The sequence below is a fragment of the Myripristis murdjan genome, chromosome 11 (genome assembly GCF_902150065.1).
Source record: "Myripristis murdjan chromosome 11, fMyrMur1.1, whole genome shotgun sequence".
Taxonomy (NCBI): Eukaryota; Metazoa; Chordata; class Actinopteri; order Holocentriformes; family Holocentridae; genus Myripristis; species Myripristis murdjan.
Genome location: NC_043990.1, coordinates 17,646,354 through 17,670,209, shown reverse-complemented (window position 1 = coordinate 17,670,209; position 23,856 = coordinate 17,646,354). Strand labels below are relative to the sequence as shown.

The window sequence follows — 23,856 nt, the reverse complement described above, 5'->3', positions numbered from 1 at the left end:
ACAGACAGGAGGGTGTGGATGAGGGTGCTGACAGACCTCAGCCTGTAACTACAAGCAGAAAAAGGGGTTTGTGCGGTAACATACTTGTAAACCGTCCGACGTAGGCTGTGACGGTTGTGTGAGGACCCAAATGGGGCCTTTTCTGGCTGAGCGGGAGCAGGAGCAGGAGTAGAGGAGGAGGATGCGCTTGCCTCTTCCTTCAGTATGGCACCGGAGCCCAGCGAATAGATGGGCAAGGTGGAATAGGGCTTCGATGGCAGCCGCATCTGTCACAGTAATAACGAATGAGAAAGTGTGGAAATCTGCTTTTGCAATGGCAGCTTTAGATAACATCTGCTAGTGTTCATGAAGCAGCTGGCAGGTGTCAAGAGTGTCAACGCATTTTGAAGAGACTGATCAAGGGTGTGTTAAGCTGAAGTCAAGAGCCACCTACCTTTTTACAGCACTGAGAGCACACAGGCCTGGAGAGGAAGATAAAAATAATGTTTAGTCAAGCTTTTCTGAACTGCTGCTGTACTTCAGTAGACTATAAAGATGACCATTAGTCCCACTAATAGTCATTCAACTCACCGCTTGCAGAACTGGCAGGTGTAGGACCATGTGAAGAGGGAGAACCTCTTAGTCCGACATGAAAAGCAGAGCTAGAGAGGAGAGGATGGGTGATGAAGCCACGCAGAAACTGTTGCATTTGACGGCTTGGAGATTAAAAAATCATTCAGAAGAAGATTCTACCTATGTTTTTGGACAGCACTGAAACTTGACAGAAGCTATGCAGGGTTACTACCTTTCCTTTCTTGAGGGCAGTGTATACATCCTTGTACTGCTGAAACTTCTCCAGCTCAGCCTTGACCAGAACCTGCCTGATGTGCATCACCTCCTCCACCGTCAGAGCCAGGCACTCCACTGGGTAGCAGAACTCCTCCTGGAAGAAAACAAACAGAAGGTTAGCACACAGCCCCTACATACAGAACACAGATTAGCAAACAGATATCCCATGACAGAGAGCATGAGGTGATTGTGCCTGTTGCCAAGGAAATTAGCTTGACACCACATGAATGCAGCCAAATGCAAAAAAACCCAAAATCAGATAACAGATACAACCATGCTGAATCACCCAAAACATGACACCTTTTACACACCACTTTACCTGCAGACCAAACATGCCAGAGGCGATAAAAAAGGTGAAAATTAAAGTGTTCCCCCCATCTCATGGTATTCAATGCATGATGCTTCCACTACCATGAAGATGCAGTCATGATGAAGGGCTACCAGGTGACATAACACACCTGTTAGGGCCATAATGGAGGTCCACAGCTCTTAGATACAACAGCTGATTTACTTTCTACAGCTGAGGCTAAATAACCCTGAAACTGAAGCTAAATAAATTGGTTGTTTAAGTGACTTGAGCTGAAAGAGCTAAGGCTACAGGTTACTTTAGCCTTTCAGTTTACTTGTCACAGTGTCCTTAATTTTGAAACACATCTTCCTTATCTGACCATCCTTTTTTACTATGTTGTTAAATGGACCAATAAAACAATGTTTGCCAATATTTCTTCGGTAGCCTGGGTGCTAAATATTTAACCATTATTTGCACACAGTCAATAATGCAGTGGACCACAATCATGGCAATAGCCTTGGATGCGACAACAACATTTTCTCCATGAAATCCCATCTCTTGGCTCAGCATAATAGTCAATATTAGTCAAACATCAGATGATTAAATTTGTCTAAGGAAGTTGTTTGCCTGTTGAGCTCTTAAGCCACACACATTAGTGCTCAGCGTCTTTGAGTTGGTTCAGTTTAGGAAATATGAGATTCTCCTGTCAGTGTACAGATATTGTATATTTTATTTTTAACACCAAATAAGTCATTCAAATAAATGAAAAACCCTAGGGACTTTACATCAAATTAAAAGTCCTTACTTGGTATCTCTTATGGACCTTAATGATTTGAACCTGCTGGATGGGATGGTATTATGGATGTGCTCCCCACACCATGTTAGTGCAAGAGTTAAGAGGTGCTTTTGATAATGCAAGTTAATGATGTAATGACAGTGACATACCGTGCCCTGAGCACCGCTGGCAACTTCCACCTGACCAGCACATAGAGGAAATAAGACATTCAAGCAAATATAAACAGCACCTTCTTTCTGCTCTAATGAGCCAATATCACACAATATGCAAGAAGTTGATTAATCTAAGAACAGGGTGGGATAATGATTATAGTTTAAGAAAGAAAAACGACACAATGTGTGCCTAGCCTTCCTACACAGTGACTCAAACATTATTATATCTATTCAGTCCCAGCATGGACCCATACCTTTAAAAAAAAAAAAAACTTGGTGCATCTATTTCAGCTTTGGCATGAAGTCTAATTCAATAACAAACGCGTAGTGCCAGTCCCATGATGGGACAATCTACTGACATGGCAGCAACCATCTCGTGATTAGACAATTGTTTGTCAAAGAGAGCATTCTTTCTGTTCATAATTTCCATCATACACAGCGAAGGCGACTGATAAGAGCTGGTGCCCAGTGGAGGGTGTAGTGGTCAAAACAACCCTCATCTGTGGACCCACATGTTTCCCTGCTGAGATTCAAATGAATTCTGCCAAAGCCTTCTCTTCTGTGCTTCCTCGCAGCTGCGTGTGAATTCACTTCTTATTGTTTAAATAAATAAAAAAACGATCAAGATGAAATAAAATAAAATAAAAATAAACAAGGGCTGACAGACAGAGGATTGACCAAGTTACCTTGGTGCTGGGATCCGCCATCAGCTGCAGCATTATATAAAAAAGAAAATGACTGGAGTTACGTGTTTGAAAGGACAAGCCGGCTAATCAGTGTAAACATAATAATGAGATATAATATGGGAACTGGCAGGGGAGGAGAGCTGTAGACCAAAGACAAAGCCTTTAGTGTTTACAGTACATGCTGTTGGGGAAGCTAAACTCTTACGAAGGGCAAAATCTTGTATAAGCATGTATATAAAAAAACATGAGAAACGTGGCTTCTGATTAAATCAGTTAAATGGAAATAAATTTAATTTTATGAAGCAAAAGGATGACAACATTACACAAGAACATGGTTATTGGTTACCCTAATCATTCACACAGAGGGTGAATTGTTCTGATTTTCTAAAGGCAAGGGGGAATGCCATAAAAAATTAGGCAGATATGTAATGGAAAAACAATATCTCTAATTTGACAAATAGTGTAAAGAAATTTCTTTTCTGAGCAATAAGGGCTTGAATCTTAAAGTGGGAGCAGTGGGATCCAGCAGACTGATTACAGTCTTCTGGATGGTTGCTTGCTCTTACCACCTGTGATGATACTGACATGAGCAAATTGGCCACTGCTTAGAAAGGAGGAATTACTGTGACAGGAAGTTTAAACTTTAAAATATACAATTATCCCCATACGGAATCTGCCAAGGATTTTATCCTATTAGTTCTTATTTGGTTGGTGATCTCTGGCTGGTTGATTTATGGCCTCTGGTTTGGCACAAGAGCTCCGTCACTTTACTAGCAAGAGGTAGACAGGGACCAACTCCCATCTTCATCCGCATCCATTCATTCTGTGGTTCTATCCTGTGGTTTCAATTACATCCATCAACCTTATAAAAATCACCTGACCAGCAGAGGGCCACTCAAGGAACCAATGATCTCATAGTGAACCAATGACCAGTCACAGGACAGGAATTCAAATTCAGTACAAAGTACATCCAGTGTTTTTGGCTTGACTGGGCCTGGGGAACAGGATGAACCCATTCAAATATATGTGATGCATAAGTTTGTTATTTGGCATTCTACAGACTAAACTCCTTGGTGTAGGCTGTATTGCATTTAGTCACACCACATTAATGTGCATATTGACTTACACGGACACAAAAATTTTCCACAAGTGTCTTTGTGTGTCTCCAGCCTCAGATGCTTCTTTCTTGCAGGCCCTGATGTATAAATCCAATAAATTTCTTCTCAGGGGTTAACTTACCAAAGACTTGGAGGTCTGTTTGGAGGGGGCCACAAAGGGACGGACACAGGTGGGGGCCTCCTTCTCAATGGAGTGTCTCCTCTGTGGAGACTGCCGCTTGTCTGGCTGAGGCGTGGCTGAGATGGGAAGGAACTTTGGGGGAGCTGGAGAGATGAGAGACAGCCAAGTACACGACATGATGATATAATATTTTGTGTCAACAATGAAGATATCTTTGGAGCCATCTGTTCAGAGTAAGCTCTTACCTTTCTTCCCCACATCACTCTCAGGAGACGTATCCTCCTGCAAAGACGTCACCATGCTGGAGCTGCTCTGTGTGGCCTCCTCCTATGGATAATTACATTAGACAACAGCATAACTCTGTTAGACTAACTGGAGTTAGCATGTACTTGCATTCAGTTTTAGTTTTCTGCTTGCATGTAGATCCAAACTTGCACAATATTTTGAGTATGATAATGTCTGTGGAAAGAAGAAGGGGGAGATATTCTGTTAATATTCTGGTGGTCTCTTTTCCCCCTTAGGAACAGGAATACTCAGTTGCAAGGTATCAAAAGGTTTAGGTAAACAGCTTGACTGAAATATGAATTTAAGTGGAGCATGGCCAAGGATATATAGTGTTATACAGTGCAGTCACTGTGCACTTGGTGAAACCATATCAGATATTTATTGAAGACAGCCAATTAAAATGTGACTGAAATCTTACGTCTGACTCGGAGCTGTCCAGTTCGGCCAAGGTAGGTGCCCTGAGCAGCCTTTTCCTCTGACTGAGCGGCTGCACTCCGCCCGCTGCTTGAGTCGGCGCCGTGGCTCCACTGGCCAGGGACTGCGTGCTGACAGCCAGCTTCCTGGGAGCATCAGGGGTGTTCATATCTAAGAACACAGGGGCAAGCCGTCAGTCAATCATAGGGAGAGGACAACTGTCTTGTCTTTCAACAATGATGCATTCTAAGTCAACTATAAATCCCCCTGTACTATCACCCTGTCTACAGAGCTGGTCATCATGCTTCCTGTTTGATTTATAGGAGTCTTTGTATTGTGATAATGCAGGACCGCAGAGACAATACTGACACACCACATGGTGAGCAAGATAAGCCCTAACCATTGCTAATGTTGGTGCCTCCACCCCTTATATATATATATATATATATATATATATATATATATATACACAAATATATATAAGGGGTGGAGGCACCCCTTGATAGCAGTTTTCAGCTCATCAGGACTGTAATAGCTCAGTCTCCCTCACTCAAGGAACCTCTGAAAGGTTTGAGGTTAAAGAAGCAATTCCTGCTCTGATTTATTATTTACTTTAGTTGAGAAACTGTTAGCTATTTTCATAAAAAAAAAAAAAATAGCCCTGATATAGAGCTCTTAAATGTGTGCAGAAATCATCTGAACATAACTGAGTTGGCAGATGATTATATCTCACTCAAGAGTTCAGAACAGATCCTTCTGCTAATCAAGAAGATACATAAGATTTCTCAAGCTTTAGGTGCCATATATGACCATCCCATGATAGATCTGTATTAGATTCCAGTTAAAAAGGCAGTTAAACACTTAGTGGTGGTTATAACAAACTTTATATACAGTCCAGACGAGCTGTAGGCCACTATCAGAGGAACCTGGGCTTCCATAACATCTCAGCAGAGCCACAGGCCAATCATCTTCATGCCACGTCACACTGATGCAGTCAATCGTGCAACAGGAGCCCCGACCAAGAGTGCATATATGAACATACTTTTCAGAAGGTTGACATTTCTGTATTATAAATCCTGTTTTGAAAACAAAAAAGGCTTGAAATATTTCACTTTATGTTTAATGAATCTAAAATATATGAAAGTTTCACTGGAATTAAATTACGGCAAAAAAATGACCTTTTCCATGATATTCTAATTTAATAAAAGAAATTGATGAAAGGAAAAACAGACAATGACGTCAAAAAAGTATCAACATTTGTACAACATATCTTGGGATGCATGGTGATATCAGCATGTCATCGGTATTGGCTGATATCTGCTTTAATATGAAATATCGCTATTTGCCTGAAATCAAAATTTCTGCCGATATGACCTGCCAATATGTGAAAAAGGTCAAATTTGCCCTGGTTGTGGCTGGATTGACTCAGGAAGAGCATCATCCAAGCCTGTTTAAGTAAGTTTTGTTTGAAAGAAAATGTTATATAAAAATAAATAAGGCATGTTTTACATAAGTTTGAGAAGTATCCTTATTTTGCCCAGTGAATGTGTGCATGTTCAAAAGCATTGTAATTTATGTCTGTATCTGCCAGTGGCCATTCACAATGAGAGTAGGCATGATAAAATGTTAATTCCACTACAGGAAAGACTTGATCTCTGCAATTAGGTGGAAAATAATATGAGCATATATACTGGTATCGGCATCAGCCCAAAAGAGGTGAAAAATATCAGGTTATCAGAAATCAGCAAAAAAACATCCAGTATCATGTATCCCTAAACATATCCTTCACAAAAATAGAAGCAATCACTAATAACATATTAGCTTTCAATATCCTCAGACTTAATGGGATAATGCAGTGCCATATGCATTTGCTATTTACAGAAAGCCTCAGTAGTCGGTTGTCCAAGAACACGTAACAACTTATGTTATTTCTGAGTGGTCAAAACACCAAACAAGCACTGACATAAGACCTGCTCTACCTGACAGTGAGAATGCAGCAGTAAAGTTCATATCCGACTACTGCACTATTCAATTACCTGCAGAGGACAAATGATTTCTCCATAATTAGGTTTTCCAACTGACGTCGGGATATATGTACATATTCGCATGTCTTGTATATTTTGTGACTACTCAGACTAATGACAGCAAGATGGCATATCACACACTGGGTTCACTGAATGAGCAAACCAAAATGCACAGCACACACATGCCCCTCCCTACACATGTTGTGACGAGACAACCCTTGATGTGTACTTTACCTGAGCTGCGGAACAAGTCCTGAGGTGTGCTGATGCTTTTCCCTGAGCCTGCAGAGGAATCCAAGGAATATAAACCTTCAATAGGACCCCAAACTCAGTTAACATTCCCCCTTAACAGCGGTTTGGTGCTACAGTGGGGAAACAACAGTATCAAGCACCTTTTACTCAGTGGCAGCAGGTGCAAAGTGAGGGCAGCCTGTGCGATCTCAGGTTACATTCACACACAAATAACTCTGTGCATAGCTGGAAAGCACAGGAAACGCTTTAGAACAGGTGAGGGAATCGGGTGCCATGGGGTCAGAGGAAAACGATGAGTGAGGTCACAGTGCAAAAGGTCATTCTCATACATCGCCCGGCATTATGGTGTCCCGTGAGCTGCAGTGCTACATTCAGACGCAACACTGTTGAATCACATTCAACTATTACGTGAGGGAAGCGACTGTGTTATGCAATTTCTCATATGTCACAGTGAAAGCAGATTAATATGACAAGCAGACCAGGCACACTGCGGAAGCAGAGTGATGATCTGTAATCTCACCCTACTGGCTGCGGCTCAATGGCTGTCCCTCATCACCTAAACAAGAGATAGCCTTGGTGAGTAGCTTACTGTACATGGAGCATTTCAAATGCTGTACTTCTGACAACATTCATAAAATGCCTAAAACAGAGAACTCCTCTCCCCTGAGGCTATGCGTTTTCACCTCTAGGCCCTGAGATTGACTTGGTTATGACCTCGCAAAATTGAACACCATGACAACAACATGACGGTTCAGACGATCTGGCGTCAAAGTTGCACTGCACCGACCCATCTTTTCCTCAGGTGGGAGCATGTGTCACACCGGCCAGTGTGTGACAGTGTTGCTGCAGTAGCGTGCCTCTACCACGCTTTTACGCAACACAAGCATGGAATGAGGGAAAAGAGGTGCGTGTGTGTTTAAATTAGGTAGGAGCTGGAGCCAAAATCAAAAATAGCCAGGGAGGAAAACAGTCATAGAGTACGCACACAGAGGGTAAAGCAGGAATATCTTTACCTGATGAGTCAAAACTGTAAGACATGCTAAGCGGCCGCATAACTGAAAAATATGCCCACGTTACAAAAAACAAAAAGGAGACAGAGGCAAAAGAGAGAGAAGGAAAAAGAAATCCATGAAAAGTAAAATGGATGGTGAAGTCACTGAGCCACACAAGAAAACTGTCTGTGATTAGCATATAAGCTGTTAACAGCCTTGGACCTAATGAGATAATGCAGCACCTTATGCATTTGCTTTTTACAGAAAACCTCAAGAGTTCGCTGTATGTGATATTATGTAACAACTGCCCCAGGTTACCCCTCTAATTCCCCTAACAAAAGGTGCCTTGTGTATTCTCCACACATGCATTTCATTGACAAAATTATTTACTGTTAACATTATCCTATTAAAGGCTTAAAATATTTTGAAACAGTATAGATTAGGAACATTGGCCAATTGTGACCACCACATACCGCACAGATTATTTAACGCCTATATAATGTTTTCATCCAAAAAAAAAGAAAGAAAGAAAGAAAAGAAAAAAATTAAATTAGCAACTACAACAGTTTTGACTAAAGTGGCGCCAGTGAAGTACAGTAATCACGGTGGCTGCGGTTTAGTGCAATGCAGTTGCTCCCCTTAATGGTTTTGTCCTCATTTGAGGGGTTATGGTAGTAAAAAGCAGCCATGCAGAAGGTAAACAGCCACTCTGGGCCAGATTAGAGACAAGCAGGCTGAGCTGACAAAGTATTCCAACAGGGAAAACCCGCTATGTATGATGAGTGTGCAGGAAAGTGTTGAATAGCTATATTGTTTACATGTCTGAGCATGTATGCAAGCATGTGCAAATTAGCGAGTGTGTGTGTGTGTGTGTTAACTGTCTCACCCAGGCGGTTTCTGCGGATCATGTCTGGTGAGACAGGCCTGAGCTTCCTCTCAGCCTTAATGTCCTCCAGCAGTCGCTCGTGGAGACTCCGGGGCCGTGGGGGGTGAGGTTTCAGCTTACGGGCCGATACCTGTCATGACACCACACACACACACAAGTGAAAATTTGACTATCATTGCCAAGGAGACCGTGGACAGACTTCTTCAACATGAGTCAGTGAAGTCCATTGCGTCGGCATGGTGATGACTGACATGCTTGTGACAGTCACTACTCACAGGGTTGAGAGGAGGTCGCGACCTGATGAATTCAAGAATGACCTCATGGGCACTCTTCTTTAACCTTGGAGGAATGTCTCCATTCACCTGGAATGATACCGTCAAAAGAAATTTGTTTGAGGTCTTGTCTTTCTCATGTGGCAAATGATCTCTAAAAATGGACCTATTCTCCGAGAGGTCATGATAAACAACAGCAGCTACCATGAACTGCCACCTGGACTCTCCACCTCAGACATTTTATCATACAGGTGTGTACACCCTTGTGTATCAGTTTGGCCCCGCACAGTGGAGAGCATAAAACTGCATGCAGGCCATGAACAGACAGGGGACAAAGGTGTGTTGTGGTCTACTCTATCTCCCCGGTTGAACACATTTGGTTTAAGATTAGGACAGCTCAAAGACTAGTAGTGAATGTCTGTAATGCCACTGTCGCAATTCAAGGCTTTTTCTAGTCAAGGCATGAATGCTTGACATGAAACACCGTCACCACTGTCAAGTGTGTTGAACATCCATTTTCTTATAGAGCTGGAAGACACTATAGTGCCTGCTTGTCTGGTAGCGCACAAATGGAAAAGCATCTATAAAGCTGATGCCATTGTTCTCTATGAGTTCAGATTTAGAGCAAACAAGTCCATTCAAAATCTAATCATTAGAGAAGAATCATTTTGTTGGTTGCTAGCCAGAACAAACTAGTCTAGTATCTTACTAACCCTCACTAATAAAGTTACCTTGTTATGTGGAGTAGCTGACCAAAACTGCCCAAAGTAAGGCAGTTAGAAATGGTGCCATTTTGTGAAATAATCTCTAAACTTTCATGCAATTGTGAGAATATTTATGCCTAATATGTCTGGAGTGTAAATATTTACCTCCAACTTTATGCTTAGTTAGAGAGACAGTAGTTGTTATTCACTTGTGGGAAACAAACATTTCAAATGAAAGGTCTTATGGGTCTTCTGTATATTACAGCCGTCAGAGCTATAATATGCAGAGAATAGCCAAATAGCACTAAAAATGTTATGTTGAGCCTGTGCAGATTAGTGAAACACTCACCATGACTTTCCGCAGCTTGTAACGTTTGGAGCGGATGTCGTCCATCAGCATCTCGTAGGGTGTGAGCTGGTATTCAATGGGCAGAGGGTTGTACTGTCGCTCCTGGACTTTCTTCAGCTTCACACCATTCCGCAAGTCTCGCATTACCTGCACCCAGAAACGTGCCTGGGAAAAAAAAAAAAAAAAAAAAAAACATGTTGTGATATGATAATTGCTCTGATCATGATTTAACAACCACAACATAAAGTGCTTTATGGCTCTAACCATAAAGCACATGAACAAAAAAACAAAAACAGGCAGCAGGCAGAGGGAAAGAGAAAACCAATCTAAAAGTGGAAGTATGAGGTACATCTGAAGACCAGGTAAATCTTCTTCAGTGAAAAGATATATCTGGACACAATCCAAATATGAGACATTACTTACCCAATCTGCATTCTGCAGCTCGTTGAGGTCTTTAACAGGTTCCTCCCGAGTCTCACGTTCCATCCTTCGTAGGTTCTGGCCAAGGGTCCCAGAGGAAAGGAGAAGGGTCATGAAAAAGAAATAAAACAAAAGGAGTCAGAGAAGGAGAGAACTATGGAGATGAAAAAAATGACAACTTAATAATGTACAGCAATGCACAGCACTGCGTATAACCCAGAAAATCAGTGTCAGTGTCAAGCTGCCCACGTTGTTATGTCGGGTTAATTAGTGGCTTTTGTTTCACATGAGTATGTCTGATATTCACCTCATCCTGACAGCATGCCAAGGAAAAAAAACGAAATCGATAGCCAACTAATGACTGCTTTTAATGTCTGTCTCTCTGCCAGGTCCTCTTGGTGGCACTTGTACCAGCCAGCTACAGAGAGTTCTGGGTGACTAGTTCAAATGTCAAACGGGGTCAGAGACAAAGAGCAGGGTTCAAGACAGCCGCATGTTACAATGGCCGCATATTATACTGCTTCATCCAACAAATGCATATCTAAGCGGGTCTAATCTCTGTCTCTCTTTGTTGAGTAATCGCTGTTTTAGGCCAGATGATTCAAATATTATATGTCTCCAGGCTAGACTCAGATCAAGAAAAGAGCAGCTAATGACTGACTTTTCCTCTTACTGTTCCTTTCACACCTCATTCAGTCCTTAGTGTTACATCTCTGCTATTCCCTCTTCTCAAAGCCCATCTTAACTCCAGTGTTTGCCTGAAGACGAATCATCATTAGTCTGTGGGGAGACTGAACTGTTATCTGGGCTGAGGAGCCATGGGAACATTTCAACTATTTCTCACCCAAACCTCCCAGATCTATACCAGGGGTTCGCTTTCTTTCTAAATTGGCTCGAAGGAACGAGTGAAGGAAGTGAGAAAGAAAAACAGAGACACCGAGAAAGTGAGAACGACAGTCTGGCTGGCTTACTGACTTGCAGGTAACCTCATTCATATGGAGGTGCACTGTATGGTAGTTTAGACAGTTATCAATTATCTAATGACACATATTCATAGTGCACTGATGAGCGCGGAGCAGCCCCTATAGCCAGCCGCTTTGTAATCTCCTTACACTGATGTAATAAAGCTACAGTGGCTTTTGGAACAACATATTACATAATATCATATGTAGGAAAAATGTCGTCGCAGCCTGTTACAGCAAGAATACAGCGTGCGTACATACAGTACACTGTCTGTCAATCTGTGAGCCTATCATCTGACCTTATCTCCCCTGTCTTACAGCTCGACGAGGCCTAACTAAAGTGCACTAGTGCTGTAAGTATGCACGCATTTGACCCTCATGAGCTATATTCTTTAATGCTTGACTAATTCAATTATCAAAAACAAGGCAGGGTAAATGTCACCTCCAATTCAATGAAGTATTTTAAAGATATATATTTATTAGAGGTAGTGCCATTAAATGGGATGCACTTCATTATTGTAAACACCATAGTGTGATGAGACAATGCTGCCCCACAGGCATTTAGCCAGCCACTTAACTAACAACTTGTTGGGCTACTCCATTCTCTGAGCATACTATTTGATCTTGTGGGTCAAAATAAATGTCACCCCTCTCCCCTGACACCCTCAGTAGTCTACTCTCCACTCACGTGCCACTGTCCAGGATGCTGGACACACTAAGCTACTGTCTTTTCTGGTTACCTAACTGGCTCCTGTTCAACTAACTTAATCCAAAACTGTAATTACACATATCCTGCCTGGGGTTTACCGGTCCAGAGCCACGGGGGCACGAGAGAGCTCGGTGTTTTCTACTGTACCCTCACATCTGTTCTGTACTTTCCAAAATACCTTTCCTTATCATTTTCCCTTTCTGTTTGCTCCATGTTTTGCTGCCTCACTGGTTTTAAAATGCGGATTGATCCCTGTGATAAATTGTTGAATGGAAGCTCAGTGCACAATGTACCGCGTATGACTTGCTGTCACTATTATCTGACATAGTAAAAGTGAAAATAGAAATTTCTCAAGTTGGTGTGGTAGTGTCAATCATGCTAATTCTGAATAATTAAGCTACTTGCCATCGTTCGTAAAGCATTCATCTTTTAGTGGCCTACATTGGTTATCACAAAACCATTTGGGAATTTTTTTATGAATAATCCATAAGCCGTTTATTCCATGATCCCATCAAGTGCCATGAATTAAGTATGGCTTATAACCAGATTGTCGCTGACTTCCATATTAATGTGTGAGCGTTATGCAATGTCATCCATTCTGGAAAACACAACTTCTGGACTCAGGTGGGTGAGCAGATGGCTGTGCGTTCACCTCCTTTTGATGTGGCTTAATCCCACCAGATGCATCAAGACTTGGCAAGCACATTTGTGTGAGTTTCCTACCTCCTTGGCACTCTTGATCTTCTCCAGGAAGGTGCGCAGCTCCCGGGTCTCGGCGTAGAGGGCGCGGCACACAGCCTGGTAATGGTTGGGGGCATCTGAGGGACTGGGTAGGTGTGAGGAACACAGCTATAGAGGGGGGAAGATGAGGAAAAGGTTAATTAGTGGTGCAATGGCCGCTGAATTAAACATGCCTTCCTGACAACCTGAGGGCAGCAGAGAATGTTGATATTTTTAAAAGCAAACTCAAGACCTACCCTTTAGCCTGCCTTATAATTGGGTTTTAGTTATTTACTTCTACATTTATTTATGTATTTTAGCCTGTGTACCCTCTTGGTCTATCCTTTTACTTTCAACTGATTTTGTTTTAAAACTCTACCCTCTTATATTTATTATTAACTCTTATTTTCTGGATTTACTCGCTTTTATGCATGTCATCTCTTTTATTATTTTATTTATCCTTCATATCTTATTCATTTTATTACTACTTTCATTTTGTTATTTTGAGTTTTATATATTTCTTATTGGTGTTAATCCTGTCTCAGATGTTTCCTCATAGAAAACTGATAAGATTTATGATAATGTTTCCTCAGCTCTTGTTTTTGTTTTGTTTTGTTTCTGGGGGGTTGTTATTGCTTTATTGTTTTACATTGTGAGGCATTTTGTGTTACATGCATTTGTATGAAAAGTTCTATATAAATAAAGCCTGATTAACTGATTGATGTCCAGTATACACTGGTCATTACTGGTAAGTGTATGTATTGCCCATATTTGTAAAAGGTCTGAGAATTACTTCTATAGTTTCTGTGTTTGAGCTGAACCTTTCATTAATTAGTCTGAATCACAGAGCGGCTTTCAGCTGACGTGACACATCGTCTGGTGGGCCCAGCGGGGGTCCTCAGCTCTTGGAAAACAGTGGCTGTCGATTTCATTTCTCTGTGTACATCTCGGCCACCTCGACAGAATCCATTACAAATGGTTAACCTGAGCGCCACTTGTGGCTGGGAACTAATCTATTCCCCACCGAGCAATCTGATGAACTTTGTGTTGAGATAACGTCAGCTTGTTAGCTCTCACTAACAATATTTTCAGGTCAGCTTACCATCACTGACATGTTGTAAAAACGTTGGATATGCGTGCTACTTGACATGACTAGAGCTAAAACAGGCTGCTGGCTAGTTAGAAAGTTAATAAAGCCAGAGTCCAGCTGGTTAGGTGATTAATACAGTGTTCAGCTAAAATTTGAAAACCAACAACCTTAATCAAAATGAAAATATTAAATCTAGAAAAAAAGTAGTGTTGGTAAAAAAAAAAAAACTGTTTTTGTTGTGATAATGAGGCACTGACATGTCTTGCTGTGAAATGCTAAATAAATACACTCAATTTGGGCCAACCTCATGTTTTGACAGGTAACTGAGATTTAGCACTGCATTTCTTTCGAGTTGTGCTTTAACTGTGATTTAGTATGCTGATAATTTACTTTTTCTCTTTAAAAGCTACGCAGAGTTGGTCAGACAGAGCCAAACTGTGCATTGCTAAGCTGAAACTGGTCCTTTTAACAGTGTGAACCTGATCACCTGGTGGCAACACCTTCGGTTACCTAGCATCAACCATGAACCGGTTAAAAGCTCTGACTCTTCAGGTATTCCACTGTGATGGCAATGACGATAAAAACAGCCTTAAAGAATAATGCTGGAGCTGTCATGTTATTTCAAGCGAAACAAGAAAGGAACCAGACAAATGACATTTTTCATCTCTCCCTGATGGGCTTGGCTTGCCTCAGGAATGTCTGACAAAGCACAAGGTGCCCTCTTCCTCCTGCAGTGCATGGTCAAGGGAATTTAACAGGTAAAATGACACCTGGGAGGACAGGGAGTGTTTACCATGTTAAAAATACCTCTGCACAGGTGATGTCCTCAGGTTCTGCTGCACAAACAGATCTCAATCTGTGTTTATTCAAACAGGTAATTCAGAAAAGTCAAGCAGGCAAAAGTGTGGGATAATGTGTGCATTGAAGCACAATCAATGCACCAACAATCTGTCCCAGCAACAACTGTTTGGTGGAATCCACTGCCACAGATCAACAGCTTTGATATGAGGATGTAGGTGTTGCCGCTGCTCAGTTCACTCAGTTACACTTAAAGGAAAGAGCGAACCCTTTCGCCTCATTAAACATCACACTTTCCCCGTCTTTGCGGAACAGCAAGTCCTGCTACCTTCAGTGACTGTCACGTCTCACCAAATCATCTGCTCAACCTACCTCAGCCCGACAGAACAGCAGGGCTCATGGGAGGGAAACAGGTCAGTGTCAGGAATGTGTAGTTATCTAATTTAACCATGTCACAAACACACACACACACATACTGTAGTTCACACTCAAGAGAATGATTGTTGCAGGAATTAAGGACTGAAAAAACAAGCTAGACACACAATGGCAGCAAACAGGCCTAGTGCATGTGTTATACACCGGGTTCGTTATATGGAAGGATCAGGCCATGAACGTTTTAAGCCTATTCCCCAAATACCAGTGTGTTTACAGAGCTATAATTACCCGTCTCCCCTTTCAGAAGCTACTTGGACAGCTTTGAGTATGATGTGCCCTACCAGGGGAATATTTTCTGGAGCTGTAGTGACCGATGCGCTGCCCTGTTAAAACAGACTCAATGCACCCAGTGTGACACGCTAAGCTCTCATTTCCTAGCAGACAGACTGAGACTTTCTCATAGTTAAATTGGTTGAACCTACATTAGTCCATTTCAGAAAGAAAAATTCAGACAGCACAGAATTAAAATGAGAATGCACTGAATTCTTTGGCACGGGGCACCCAGGTAGTTCGCTTGGTAGAGCACATAGCCTACCACTTATCAAGTCCTTACTGCAATTCGGGTTCAAATCTGAGGCCAGGCCCTTTGCTGCATGTCATTCCCTCTCTCACTTTTCTTGCAATAAACAACTAAAATGTTTCAGTTATGGATCAGTTTGTGTTCAGCATGATTTTCAGAATAAGTAAAAAAAAAACTCAATTCTGTTGTTCCACCTTTTTGAACCTGTCTCCCCACTAACCTACCGTAATGATGTCTCGATAGCTGCGTATGCCGCTGACTGTGCTGCCAGTCGTGGCAGAGGCAGGGTCCTCCTCGCCTTCGCCCTCGCCTTCACCGCCGTCCTCGTCCTCATCCTCATCCTCTTCCTCAGTGGCCTCGTAACCCTCATCGGGACAGGGGTCACTTTCGGCCTCTGCAGTGTTGGTCATCAGGTCGATCAGGTGCTCCAGGGGTGGGCTCAGCTCACGCTCCTCGTTCTCCTTGAGGCCGTAGTCCAGAGCCTTGTAGATCATGATGCCCAATGAATCAATCACCTGATCACACAGGGGAAAATGGCAAAACAGCATGGGTTCACATTATGCAGCGATACACAATAATCAGCTGGTTTTACAGACCTGCCCATGGACTCTGCCTAGCCAACACAGTTCACTGCCATTCACTTTTCCACATTAAAAACAATCTAGGATTAGGTTTAGTTCATTTATTGGTTTAGTTGTAGCCTATAATCACAATTCAAGCCTAATGTTCTACCACAGTGAGTGAAAAATTAATTTAGACACAAGAAAAATTACTACAAAAACCTCATTGGGGAAAAACGAAGAAAAAACTGATGAAATGTTGGGAACTCTGAGATGGAGGGAACCCTCTTCAGCAACAGTCAGATGTTCAGAGCGTGACTAGATTTAATATTTATAACAAATGCAACAAGGAAGCAAGGAATAAGCTGAATATGAACAGATCTGATTACAGTCATTAGTGCATCAAATCATGACGATGATGATTTGTTTTTTTGCTGTTGTTTTTAAACAAGACAATGCAACACCAACGCCATGTCCAATATAGACTTCATTAGGTATCACGTTCATGCCATCCCTGCCCCAGTTTTTATGAAGTTCAGACAAACAATTCCATTCACCTGCAGAGACAAAATGATATGCCCTGTCCTTAAGCCAGCTGCAAAACGAGGCCACAGTGTTCCTCCAAGCAGCTTGGTTATTAACATAATCTGGGGATGATTTAATCTCTGCTTCCACTCATTAACAAATAGGGAACGTCCCATCCCTTTCCGAACTGTTTTTAACTCATGAGTCTGTATCCGATCTTAAATTCTGAAACTTGTTGGGCTGAGACAGGACAAAGCCGCTCTTTCAGTGGCGCATTACCAGCAGGGCTCTACTCTGCCCTGCCCTCTCAAAAAACTTAATCAAACCACAGCCTTCAGATTGTGAGTGACCCAGTGCTGCAGCTACAAACATGAGCTCTGGTCAGGTCAGTGTGGTGTTCAGAAACAAGCACTAAGCAAACCCTCCCACAGGCCACAATACCTGGCTTATAATTTATAAAACAACTATAGCATGCGGAAAGTGATCTCAAGCAGTGGTCAGTGGTTATTAAATGACAGCAGAATTAAATCCTATCCCTAAACTACGATTGGGCCTAATTTCCAAAGTAGCACACAAGACATTTACACTGACTAGACAGTGAGTATTTCAATATAACCCTAAGTGTCCTGGCATCTATGTAGGATCAACAGCAGCTGTGTTAATTTGCCATATAACATAAGCACCACTGCAGGGATGCTAATTGTAGCAACAAAAAACAACAAGTAATTTGCTGTTATGAAATGTCTTAGGTGAGGTAGTAAAAAGCATGGCTAATCGCTCCAATATGTACTTTGTGCTGAGTCATTAGCTCCTTGTAGAGAAAGGAGTGGAACAGCATTGTTGAGAAAGGGAGGTGCCCCGAACAGAACCCAGAGGCAAGGTGGGTGCAGCTGGTGAGGATGGGCATGGCTTAGGTGCCAGGGGTGTGGGAGGGGAGAGCACCGACGGGAGGGGTGTTGACTGAGCATGTCTGGGCTTATTGACTTTAGGAAACGAAACAAAAAAAAAAATCATTACATAAATGGCAAATGTGCTATTCAATATTGTGATGGTGCAAAAATAACAGCAATGCTTGGGGGCAAAAAATGAATCCTTTCTTCCTTTTTCTGTAAAAGGTACAGTAACAACAACGATCACCGTCTCAATTCTGGATTTTCAGAACGCTTCAACTACTCAATTCTCCCTGGAGAAATGACTTCCTGGGAGTTATATTTATCAGCCATCTCTGTATGCTGTCTGATAATCCTGTGCTAGAGCTAAAATAAATATCCTATTCCTTCGCGTCTCATTATGTAACTCATAATCCATCTGTAGGCCAACATACGCTATAGGGAATGTCGGTGTGACCGCCAGTGTAGGAGGTCTCACAGCGACGAGGTTGCAAAGGCTGAAATTAGACCGCATGTCATCAGTGCTTACCAAGTAAACCACCATACTCTGCGGGCAAAAAAGCCTCTAACATACAATGGTAAAGAGGCAGAGGATAGCTCAAAACATTCTCACATCCACCTCTAGTCGATGCAGTTGGGGAGCGGCGGCACCAGACCAGCTCAACACACAGACATTGTGAAACACGTGTTATCCTGTCAAAGCATAAGGAGCTTATGCCAATAGGTCATGTTTACCAGTGAATGCAATTTCCCTGCCAGAGCTTCAATTCAATTAGAAATGAGCTGTAACACCCAATTGGGCAGTAGCTCAACAACAGGTAGCACTGCACACTTCACTGTTAAATCATCATTAATAAAGCAGTCTGAAAGCTACAGTTCACCATTATTTTCATTAGATTAGTCTATAAAATATCAAAAAAAAAAAAAAAAAAAAATACAAACAGCTATCATAGCTTACCAGAGACAAAAATGATGACATCAAATTGCTCACTTAGACTGACCAGCAGCCACAAATTCTATCAATTTTACAATGATATAAAATGGATAACTGCAAGCAAATCTTAGAAAATCAAGAAATGTTTGGTGTTTTAACTTGATTAGTTATTAAAACCATTATCAAAGTTTAACTTAATTTTTGCCAGTTAACAAACTGATTAATTACCTCAGCACTAAAGCACTCTATGCAATTATCTGGTTTGTGCCAGCTAGAAAAACTCAAGTCAAACCTTAAATAAGAGCTGCTTGCACTCACTCTGCCAAAAACACAGCTCAGTTCAGAGACACACTGCCCCAAACAAAACCACGAGAAGGCAGGATGAGCACAACCTGACTAAAGTCGGTGACACAAGGAGGGTTCATCAAGAGCAGCGACCCTGTCTGGGAACATGGGCGCCTTCACAGTAAAAGATAACCGATGTCTGACAGAAAGGTCACGGGGACGATATGAATCTTGGGCAATTTCCAAGGTGTATGTTTTTGGTCTCTTTTTAACCATGTTTTGCACAGTAGGTCATAGTTGCCAACATTGCAGTGCTGCTCAATGATTTAAGCTGGCAGCAGGAAGAGCTTTATCTTTTTTAACAGTAAACACCATCGAGCACTAATCCCGCATTGAGATTTGTCTCACCGAACGAGTCAGATATGTACAGGGTTAGGTCAGAAGGAATGTGAAAGCAGACTGCAGACTGACAGGGGAAAGAAGAGATGGTAAAAACAAAAAAACAAACAAAAAAAAAAAACTTGGCTCTCCCATGACACATCACAATCTCATTTGATGATTTGTGACTCAAAGCTCAGGAGCAGGCAGAGACAGGGTGCAGGGGTGTTAATGAGGAAACTCAGGTATGTGAAAAAAACACCTAGGAAATGAACCATTTCAAACAATAAGGTACTTACTGCTAGTTTAAAGCAAAGAACTAATTAAAAACCAAACCCCAAAATAAACCGCACCTTTTTGACATTACAACAGAGAGCAGTGCCTCAGGCAACAGTGCTGACACAATAGAATTTATAGTATGTCTGCTCTCTTGACAACTATTCTGAGTTTCCCAAGTGTGTACAAGGCCTTTGGGTGTGACCAGGGTGTAAGATTAAACCACCTTAATAACTGCATGTCCACATCGACCCAGTCTTGGCAAACCTCAGCTGACACAGGATATCGCCTACATTTCCAAAAACCCTTTAGAGGTGCAATAGCATGAGTCATGTGGTGTGGAAGAAATGGTTTCCAGTGAGAAAAAGGGAGCTTCTTTAGCTGCTCTGCTTAACATTACCAAGAAATGTTTACCAAGAAGTAAAGCTGTTAAGGTTTAATAGACTGACTTAAATAGTAAGACTTAACCTCCTACATTACATTTATATATAATGGAGATACTGTTCACAGCCATAAATTCATTAGGCCTGAGCCGTCTTGAATTGGGCCTCTACATCCATTCTGAGTAAAAGTCAGCCTTCCTCTGAGCCGGCCATTTTTCTCACACTGGGCAAAACAAAGATAGCACTCAGGACTCGTTGTGTTAGCAGTATTATGCACATGACATCATTGCCTGGGTTATAAGGAGTGGGCTTATGCCTTCCTATTTTGGCTCGTTTCCTATCAAGGTTCCTCGAAGGAAAACAATGAGTTGTTTTTACATAATCTCGGTCAACCTTTTCACGTCAATACCTGTGTCACAGACGCAATCTGGGGAAACAATTACAAATACCAAGAGAGCTCCTCACTCATGAATAATGCTCGTCTCCTGAAGGCAGAGAGCTGGCATTCATACACTGACATTTCATATAAAATCTTGAAGGTCATAGCCATGGCTGGTTCTCAATATGCACAACAAATTCAAAATAGATAAATAGCTGTCTGCAGGAATTGGACTTCCTAAGAGACCCGCAGTTAAGAAGGACCACACTGCTGCTAATTTGTGTCAGATATTCTCAGGGTCACGTACTATTGAGGCTACCTCTTTCCGTGTGTCATTGAAAAAGAATGAAATTCAAATTTTAATGGCTTACAATCACCATACCATGGCCTTCTGATGACTGAACAAGTTGAACAGAGGGACGTCAGCACTGGTTTCCTCCCACGGCATGCAGCTCAGAAAGGAGTGTGAGCCAGTTGGGCGACTTAAATGTCATCACTTCTGAGCCTGAAATTCATTTGGCCTCAGAGGCTGTGTGCTTCTGTTTTGGGGAGAATAGTAGTCGACTTGTTTCCCATGGCACTGCATAAATTAAGACATAATCATTACTTTACTTAAAACACTGGTATTTTCTCGGTCGAGTAGTATTTTGAGCGGTCGGGTGGGAGCTCTGATAAACTGGCAGTTCGCTGTCATTCAAAATGGGGCGAACTGAAGTACATTCTGTGTTATGTGATACTGTTATACTGCTTAAGGAGCTGGCATGATCATGATGTGGAAAGGATCAGTGGATCAACCAGTATTTAAATGGGAAAAGGTGCTGCCAAGTCCTGCAGCACACAAATCATTCAATACAGCAAGATTTCAATGATACTTGCACATAAGCTGTGTGTCTGCATCAGTAACTGAGCTAAAGTCCGTGTACAAGATCATTATCTAGGACTTTATTTGAAGAAGACATTCTGCATTACTGATGCTCACCGGTAATTAAACAAAAACAAAAGTGGGGTAGGGCAGGACTGTGGGAAGGAACACTGAATGCCTCACTGGAATCAAAATATGAGCTTCATAAACACATGAAGACAAACATTTAAACCTGAACTCTTGATAACCTTGCCATTCGAATGTACTACAAACTGGCAACTGGAGAGCAAAATTCTGTATTCATGCAGACTGACATCATTTTTGGACAAGGCAAGCTGTGGTCACACTCTGCGTTTGCAACTGTGGTGCCCTCTCAACAAAGTGTCTTTCTGAGTTCACAGACCAGACAGATGCGCAGCCTTTAGCATTTGCTGCAACAGTACAGTGAAGCCATCGCAACATAGACAGTTACATAAGCGGCGCTAAATCTAGAGGCCTTCCACTGCAGTACTGGATGCTGAGCCTCCTCCAGTCTGCAGCATCTCCATCGTAGTAGTCACTGAAGCAGAACTAGATGCTGCTCATCCACAGTATCTCCTAGTCAAAAACTGTCAAGCCTGCACTGGCCTGTCCAACTCGATGCATGTTCATTCACTGACAGCCTCTTGCCATTCTGTGTCATCTTTCCTCAATATCAGTATGACACTGGGGTAAAGGCTGGGTGGATGCAGGTTACGACTGAGGAAATTTGTTTGGACAGTGAAGCCCCTCCACATGCATGTGAAGAGGCAGCACAAGACCTTATTATACAAGAATCTATCAGGACAAAACTGAAAATAAAAAGCTCAGCATATATAGTAAATGTGATATCATGTTTTGCAAAATAAGGGATTCTTTTTTTCAAGGTTGGCAGCAGGAGGTGGTGCCCACAGCAGGCATGTCCTGAAAGCATCCTCCTAGAAAATGACACCACACTATTGACTCCAGCCATTATTCACCAGCAGCACAACAACTACACTAGTTATCACAGTGTCCCAGAAACTCTTAGCTTCAGCTAGTGGAAAGGATGTCCTGCTGAGTGTGGCCTAAAACACTGTCAACCCCCCCACTGTGGCTCTAAGCGCCACACAAATCTGATGGACAGCTACTGTGACAGTAGAGGAGAAACTGGCCCCTTCCCAAAAACCCATCTGACCAAATGCCAGGCCAAAGACTTGGATTTTGTCTGAGCCTGTAAGCTAGCTACTGATAAAAGGCCTCTGGCAAAAGATCTGATGGCTTTAAAAATGTGACTGCAACAATCAAGAAGAAAGAGAATCAGATTTCTCCGGTGGTGGTCAGCATGGACTTATGAACTGACCAAATTGTCAGACACGGGTGCTTTTAAGTTGTCCATTACACAAAATCATTGATTGATTAGAATAAAGGCAGGATGTAGCATGACAAGGGCACTGATACAGGTCAGGCATGCAAGGGGTAAAATGAGTGGCACTCAATAGCCCAATTTCCATTGCAGGCCTAAACACATGTGCCATAGACAAGTTTGATGGTGCTGTTTTTAATATGGCACCATTTCCCGGCTTAACACTCATCCCGGCAGCAAAATGAGGGGCAAATATGAGTGATGAACAAGCCCTGGCTGGCTTTGCTGGAAATGGGATAAATTACTCATGTGGACTGTGACTGAACTCAGAGGGCCACCCCACAAATGACTATATGGACAACTGGCCTAAAAACAAATTAACTGATGCACAAATCCTTTAATTCCACAAAACAAAATCATGGTTAAACTCCTGAGGGCCATGAATGAAAAGCCCTCTCCCTGTCCGTCTCCCTCTCTCTCTCCCTCTCTCCCTCTCAGGATGTGCAGTCTGACATCAAAAGAGTGAGAACCAGTCTTTGTAGACACAGAGCCAACAGCCTGCAGGGCCTCGGGTATGGTGGAGGGAGACACCACGCCTACACATGCACACGCAAACGCACACAAACACAGCAGCCTCACATGCAGACACATGCCGCTTCTGTTCCACCAGCTGCAGCATGGGAGCCACCACTGTACACTGCTATATGCAAGAATACCTCTTTAGAAAAACGCACTAGCTGTACACAACTGTACCATTTTGAGCCGATTAGCTAAACACCAACACCAAACCAGTGGCTCAGTTGGGAGGAGCTGGAGTGGTTTGTAAGTGAGGTAGCCTGAGGGACTGTCATTTTCAGTACAGTCTGATCAGGAGGAAGCTGTGTTTTGATGCTCCATGCTTACGCTGACCATGTAAAAATGTTGAAATATTTTAAGTTCAGTCTCTCCACTTTTTTTGAGGATGTAATTTATCCATTTGGATAACAGTAAAAATAGACCTATTAGCAGGCATGTAGGTTCATCACCGACACCATTAGTCAAGTGTGAAGCCCACACCACTGGAATTCAGGTCCAGATCTTGACATACTGTATGACACGTGCAAAATAATTGCTTTGGCCCAAAATTGAGCCACAGGGACATGACCAGACCTTGAAAACCTGTAATAGGATACTACAACTAATCTCACCTTAATCCTCGA

At 42.2% G+C, this 23,856-nt stretch overlaps 1 protein-coding gene across 7 annotated transcripts in view; it reads right to left on the bottom strand.

Annotated features, from left to right (window-relative positions):
- The window catches only part of spire1a (spire-type actin nucleation factor 1a), a 32,910-nt gene that overhangs the window by 1,954 nt on the left and 7,100 nt on the right, over nt 1–23,856 (bottom strand). The window contains exons 3-19 of one of the 7 annotated variants that reach the window (XM_030064519.1): nt 16,047–16,337; nt 12,983–13,108; nt 10,592–10,666; nt 10,169–10,333; nt 9,119–9,205; nt 8,844–8,973; nt 7,979–8,020; nt 6,948–6,995; nt 4,694–4,860; nt 4,236–4,317; nt 3,991–4,133; nt 2,752–2,775; nt 2,063–2,092; nt 785–922; nt 571–641; nt 434–461; nt 85–266 (exon numbers count right to left, since the gene is read on the bottom strand). In XM_030064519.1, the coding sequence (XP_029920379.1) occupies nt 85–266; nt 434–461; nt 571–641; nt 785–922; nt 2,063–2,092; nt 2,752–2,775; nt 3,991–4,133; nt 4,236–4,317; nt 4,694–4,860; nt 6,948–6,995; nt 7,979–8,020; nt 8,844–8,973; nt 9,119–9,205; nt 10,169–10,333; nt 10,592–10,666; nt 12,983–13,108; nt 16,047–16,337 (1,829 nt within the window). The remainder of the gene's footprint in view (nt 1–84; nt 267–433; nt 462–570; nt 642–784; nt 923–2,062; nt 2,093–2,751; nt 2,776–3,990; nt 4,134–4,235; nt 4,318–4,693; nt 4,861–6,947; nt 6,996–7,978; nt 8,021–8,843; nt 8,974–9,118; nt 9,206–10,168; nt 10,334–10,591; nt 10,667–12,982; nt 13,109–16,046; nt 16,338–23,856) is intronic. The other 6 variants (XM_030064520.1, XM_030064521.1, XM_030064522.1 and 3 more) reach the window with 6 other exon arrangements.